The sequence below is a fragment of the Chaetura pelagica genome, unplaced genomic scaffold (genome assembly GCF_000747805.2).
Source record: "Chaetura pelagica isolate M959 unplaced genomic scaffold, ChaPel_1.0 scaffold498, whole genome shotgun sequence".
Taxonomy (NCBI): domain Eukaryota; kingdom Metazoa; phylum Chordata; class Aves; order Apodiformes; family Apodidae; genus Chaetura; species Chaetura pelagica.
In genome coordinates this window covers 103,173-109,213 of record NW_009954218.1, presented here as the reverse complement: position 1 = coordinate 109,213, position 6,041 = coordinate 103,173, and the positions used below count along the sequence as shown (strand labels likewise).

The window sequence follows — 6,041 nt, the reverse complement described above, 5'->3', positions numbered from 1 at the left end:
CTGGGGAAAGTTGTGCTGACAAGTTTCTGTCTGTCTCACTGCTGGGTGCAAGAGGGAAGGGATCACCCTGTGCAGGAGTGGCTGAGGGGGGGTTGGGCTCCATGTGTCTCACCTGGCTGGGGAAAGGGCCCCACCTCCTTCCCCAGCCCTGTGGGGTAGGACCTGTCCTAGCAGAGGGGTGGCTGTGTCTGTCTGTGTCTGGGCTGTCCGAGGCTGTTGGGGTCCCAGGGATACCAGGCTTGCAGTCCCTCACTTCTTCACTCTCTTCCCAGGCACCACCTGTGTCCTTGTGTCCTTCCCCTTCATCTTCAACCCCTGCCTGGCTTGCAAGTGTTTTGGGGCGCACTTGCCTGCCGCAACGGGCCGGGAAGGATGAGCAGGTCTTTGCTGCCTGCCTCTCCCAAATTCCCTGCCCCGGGTGCCTGTGCCTTCCCGTGATCCTGCCCTGCATGGCCAGGAGACAAGTGTCTGGGACCTCAGGGTGTTGCAGGGATGGGCAGGATGTTCCTTGGGGGGCTCCCAGGGCCCTGCTTGGGAGAGTGAGGAGCCCTCAGGACCCCTCTGGGCCGGTGGGGTGGCCCCAGTGGTGGGTGCTGCCTGTCCCTGGGTGCCAGGAGGATGAGGGAGTGCCAGGAGTCTCCTGGGTGTGACAGTGCCCACTGGGTGGGTGCCCAGGTGGATGTGGAGGCTGCAGCAGCCCCTGGGGACTGCAGAGCCTGACCCTGTGAGCCCTGGGACTGGGGAGGGGACAGAGCCTCCCCACATCCTCCAGTCAGGGCTCCCTTAAAACCAGCAGCCCTGTTACAAGGAACAAAAGGGGTATGGTCTGGTTTGAACCTTCTGACTCTTTCCATCCCAGTGGCTTGTCTGGAGCAGAGACACCATGGTGTGTCTGAGTCCCCTGTCCTCTGGGGAGATCCTGGAGCACCAGAGCTGGCTCACACAGAGCAGCACCCTACTGGGGTGGTCCAGGCTCAGGATGGATCTGAGCCTGGCTGGGATTGTCACTGCCTGCCCTTGGTGCAGGGAGAACTGCTTTGACTGAACCCTGTGGTGCCTGTGCCACGTGGCAGTGATGAAGAGAAGGAGGCATTGCCATTCGTGGGTGAGAGGAGGAGAAATCACTTGTGAGGAGGATGATCTTGCAGAGTCCCCTGGAGAAGGGACCTTGACCTGGCAAAGCAGCTGCAGGTTCCCCTCAGCTATCAGAACAGGTTCCCACAGCTGTTTGCAGCACCCAGTGAAGCTGGGGACGCGTGGGACAGGGCACACAGCCAATCTCCCTGGCCAAGCATCTCAGCAGCTGGACACCTCAGCAGATTTGCTCTGCAACCTTGTGAAGGGGGAGGGAGAAGTCAGCCTGTCCCTGCCTGCTCCACACAGGCGTCCCCACGCTGCACAGGGCCTGGGTCCCTGGCTCTGCTGTCCCTGACTCAGCTGGGACCTTCCCATGGCTCAGAGCCTGGCGTGGGGGTGTTTTGAGGGGACAGAGCAGGTGCAGGATGGTGCTGCACTCTGGGGGGGCAACCTGACTGGGGAAAAGTGTGCTGACAAGTGTCTGTCTGTCTCACTGCTGGGTGCAAGAGGGAAGGCATCACCCTGTGCAGGAGGGGCTGAGGGGGGGTTGGGCTCCATGTGTCTCACCTGGCTGGGGAAAGGGCCCCACCTCCTTCCCCAGCCCTGTGGGGTAGGACCTGTCCTAGCAGAGGGGTGGCTGTGTCTGTCTGTGTCTGGGCTGTCCGAGGCTGTTGGGGTCCCAGGGATACCAGGCTTGCAGTCCCTCACTTCTTCACTCTCTTCCCAGGCACCACCTGTGTCCTTGTGTCCTTCCCCTTCATCTTCAACCCCTGCCTGGCTTGCAAGGAGAGCACTCCACAGTGGGCAGCCTTCATCTACTACCTCCCCTTCATCATCATCTTCCAGTTTGGCTGGGCAGCCACACAGATCTCCCACCTCTCCCTCATCCCTGAGCTGGTGACCAGTGACCACGAGAAGGTGGAGCTCACAGCCTTCAGGTGAGACAACCAGACCCGTGTGTCCCCTGAAGGTGGAGGGGCAGCCCTGCCTGTGTCAGGTCCCATCGCTGTTGTCACATGGATGCCACTGGTCTGGTGTCCCCTATGTGACACTTGAGCCCTCCATACAGCAGGACCAGGACTGGGTCGAAGTGACACTGGCCTTCTGGGTTGGTGGCCCAAACCTTTTGCTAACAGGAGGGATGCCAGGGTTGTGGCTGACACAGCCCGTGGGGCATTTCCCTGAGCTGGGGGTGATGGAGGAATAGACACCCCCTCCCCCAGTGCTCCCAGGGAGCTCTGGCCCTGTGGCAAAGGTAGGGATGGCCCCAGGGCCAGGCTGGGCAGTGGCTCTGCCTGTCTTGGAGCTCTTATCAGGTAGGATCAGGCTGTGGGAACTGCTTATCAGCTGAAGCAGGGCTGGGTTATCTGCCCTGGTTGTGGAACTGGGCAGGGAGGATGTGGAGCAGTGCTGGGGTAACGGGGGCCGGGGGGCTGGCTCTGAGGACACCAGGCCAGGTAGCTCATGACATCCTTGGGGCAGAGGTGAGCTGTGACTGGAGGGGGGACAGGCTGATCCAGAGGGATCTTGGATTCCTCCCAGTGAATGGAGTTCAGTCCAGCTGGGGGCTGGTCACCAGTGGTCCCCAGGGCTGGGGCCAGTTATCTTGAATCATAGAATCCCAGAATGGTCAGGGTTGGAAGGGACCTTGAATGATCATCTAGTCCAACCCCCCTGCCAGAGCAGGATCCCCTAGAGCAGGTCACACAGGAATGTGACCAGACAGGTTTGGAATGTCTCAGAGAAGGAAACTCCACAACCTCTCTGGACAGCCTGTCCCAGGGCTCTGTCACACTCACAGGAAAGAAGTTTTTCTTCATGTTTACATGGAACCTCCTGTGCTCCAGTTTGCACCCATTGCCCCTTGTCCTGTCACTGGACATCACTGAGAAGAACCTGGCTCTGTCCTCCTGACACTCACTCTTTACATATTTATAAACACTGATGAGGTCTCCCCTCAGTCTCCTCCAAGCCCAACAGACCCAGCTCCCTCAGCCTTTCCTCAGCAGGGAGATGTTCCACTCCCTCCATCATCTCTGTGGCTCTGCCATGGGCTCTTTCAAGCAGTTCCCTGTCCTTCCTGAACTGAGGGGCCCAGAACTGGACACAATATTCCAGATGTGGCCTCACCAAGGTGGAATAGAGGGCGAGGAGAACCTCCCTTGAACTACCAACCACCCCCTTTCTAATGCACCCCAGGATCCATTGGCCTTCTTGGCCACAAGGGCACGTTGCTGGTCATGCTCATTCTCCTGTCCACCAGGACCCCCAGGTCCCTTTCCCCCATGCTGCTCTTGAACAGGTCAGCTTAGGAGGAGCAGTTGAGGGAACTGGGGGTGTTCAGCCTGGAGGAAAGGAGGCTGAGGGGAGGAGACCTCCTTGCTCTCTCCAACTCCCTGAAAGGAGGTTTGAGCAAGGGGCGGGTTCGTCTCTTCTCTCAAGGAACAAGTGATGGGACAAGAGGAAATGGCCTCAAGTTGTGCCAGGGGAGGTTAAGATTGGATCTTGGAAACAATTCCTTCCCCAAAAGGGTTGTCAGGCCCTGGGGCTTGCATTGTGCCTGCTGGGAGGAGCCCTGATAAGGCCTGGCCAGGTGCCCTGGGAGGTGTCACCTGAGCAGTGACACTGGCATGCAGAGCTGGCTGTAGCAGAGCTGGCTTGGAGGGCAGCTTTGGATCGAGGTGTCCCTGCTGAGCCTGGGGCTGTGCTTGTCCCTCTGCATCACCTTGGGGTGCTGTCTTTCCCCAGGTATGCCTTTACTGTCGTGGCCAATATTGCTGTCTATGGCCTGGCCTGGCTCCTGCTGAACTTCCAGGTGGACCAGCCTGACCGCACAGAGCACCTTGGCATCCAGGATGTCCCAATATTTCGGGTTAGTAGCAAGGCTCATTCCCTGGGGTTGTTTCTTCTCTAGGTGGGATGTGGCTCAACTGAGGAGGGACCAGAGGGAGTGACACAGCAGTGCTCTGAAGTGGTACCTGCCACGGGGACTGCTCTGAGCTCTCCCTGGGTTTTTGGGAAACCCTCTTCATCCACCAGACTGCTGGGGGGTGGATGAGGTGCAGGCAAAGACTCCCCTTACTATGCTAACTCCCTCTGTCTCACCCAGAACCTGTCCCTCATTGTGTTGGGGCTGGGGGCCCTGTTCTCCCTCATCTTCCACCTGGGCACCAAAGAGAAGCCGTACCCGCCGCGCCTGCTGCCCCAGCTGGAGGAGAGCACCCCGCTGCTGCACAAGGAGCCAGCAAGCCCCGTGCACCCACTGCTGATCTGGAAGGACTGGCTGCTGGAACCTGCCTTCTACCAGGTACCTTCTACCTGCAGGCAGGGCTTGTGGTGTCTGTCCTGGGCTGCTGTGGGCATCCTCTGGCAGGGGGACATTATCCTGCTGTGGGTCAGAATGCAGAGATAGGCTGTCCTGGGCACCCACTGACCACAGCAGGGGGCTGTTCCCTCCTCTGTGGGCAACTCTGCCATGGCAGGGTTGGGCATGGAAGGTGCCTGCCTTCTCTACCTCCAGTCTGCACAGGCTGAGAGGTTCTGTCCTGTCCCCCCACAGGTTGCCATGCTCTACATGTCCACCAGGCTCATCGTCAACCTTTCCCAGACCTACATTGCCATGTACCTGACCAACTCGCTGCTGCTGCCCAAGGTGGGAATGGAGCAGGTCCCTGCCTGCCCCATGAGGTGGCGTTGGCAGGGGTCCTGTGCTGATGGTCCCAAGCTCATCTTCTCCCTGTCCTCACCTCTTGCAGAAATACATTGCCACCATCCCCCTCGTGATGTACATCAGTGGCTTCCTCTCCTCCTTCCTCATGAAGCCTGTAAATAAGTGGATAGGTCGAAATGTGAGTCCTGGGGGCCTGGTGAGGTTTGAGTTAGACCCAGATCTTTGACCACATGAGTGAGCAGAGCACACTGGCCAGGAAGTGGGGACCCCCTGTGCATCCTGTGTCCCCCTGCTGCAGCACAGGTCCCACGGGGACAGAGCGGGTGGTGGGCAGGGTGAGGGGCTCCTCTTTTAAGCTCAGCCAGGGGAGAGCCAGGGCTGTTCCTGCAGGTCCCTGGCTGGCCCCTGCACCCTGTCCAGCCAGCCAGGGACTGAGCTGTCCCCTCTCCCTCTGCCTGTCCCCACTCTGGCCTGGAGCAGCTCACCTACTTCGCGGGCATCTTGGTGATCTTGGCCTTTGCCTCCTGGGTGGCCCTGACCAAGGAGATGGGAGCTGAGATCTACGGGGCAGCCGTGCTGCTGGGAGCTGGCTCTGCCACCATCCTGGTCACCTCCCTCTCCATGACAGCAGATCTCATTGGCACCAACACGGTACATCTGCTCCTCCCAGTCAGGAGGGACGGAGGGTCCCAGCAGGGTGTCCCAATAGGGTGTCTCAAGGGGGGGTGGCCCAGCAGAGTATCCCAGTGGGTTGTCCCAGGAGGGTGTCCCAGAGGGATGTCCCAGAGGGATGTCCCATCAGGGTGTCCCAATAGGGTGTCTCAGGGGGGGTGTCCCAGCAGAGTATCCCAGTGAGTTGTCCCAGGAGGGTGTCCCAGAGGGATGTCCCAGCAGGGTGTCCCAGCAGGATGTCCCAATAGGGTGTCTCAGGGGGGGTGTCCCAGCAGAGTATCCCAGTGAGTTGTCCCAGGAGGGTGTCCCAGAGGGATGTCCCAGCAGGGATGTCCCAGAGGGATGTCCCAGCAGGGTGTCCCAGCGGGCGGGACACGCGGGATGCAGACGCAGCCCCGGTGCGGGCCCGGCTGCAGTGCGGGCTCAGCCCATCAGAGGGCACGCGGCTCCCGCAGCCGCTCAGGAGGTTTCCTCCCCCGGGCAGCACAGCGGAGCCTTCGTCTACGGCGCCATGAGCTTCACGGACAAGATGGCCAACGGGCTGGCGGTGATGGCCATCCAGAACCTGCACCCCTGCCCGTAAGCGTCCCCGCGGGCGGGAACCCGGCAGCGGCGGGGGCAC

The 6,041-nt window shown here is 60.3% G+C and overlaps 1 protein-coding gene across 1 annotated transcript in view; it reads left to right on the top strand.

The window, feature by feature from the left end:
* The window catches only part of MFSD12 (major facilitator superfamily domain containing 12), a 28,298-nt gene that overhangs the window by 12,060 nt on the left and 10,197 nt on the right, over positions 1 to 6,041 (top strand). The window contains exons 2-7 of the mRNA XM_010003417.1: positions 1,805 to 2,015; positions 3,826 to 3,949; positions 4,187 to 4,384; positions 4,637 to 4,729; positions 4,833 to 4,925; positions 5,228 to 5,398. Coding sequence (XP_010001719.1) covers positions 1,805 to 2,015; positions 3,826 to 3,949; positions 4,187 to 4,384; positions 4,637 to 4,729; positions 4,833 to 4,925; positions 5,228 to 5,398 — 890 coding nt within the window. The remainder of the gene's footprint in view (positions 1 to 1,804; positions 2,016 to 3,825; positions 3,950 to 4,186; positions 4,385 to 4,636; positions 4,730 to 4,832; positions 4,926 to 5,227; positions 5,399 to 6,041) is intronic.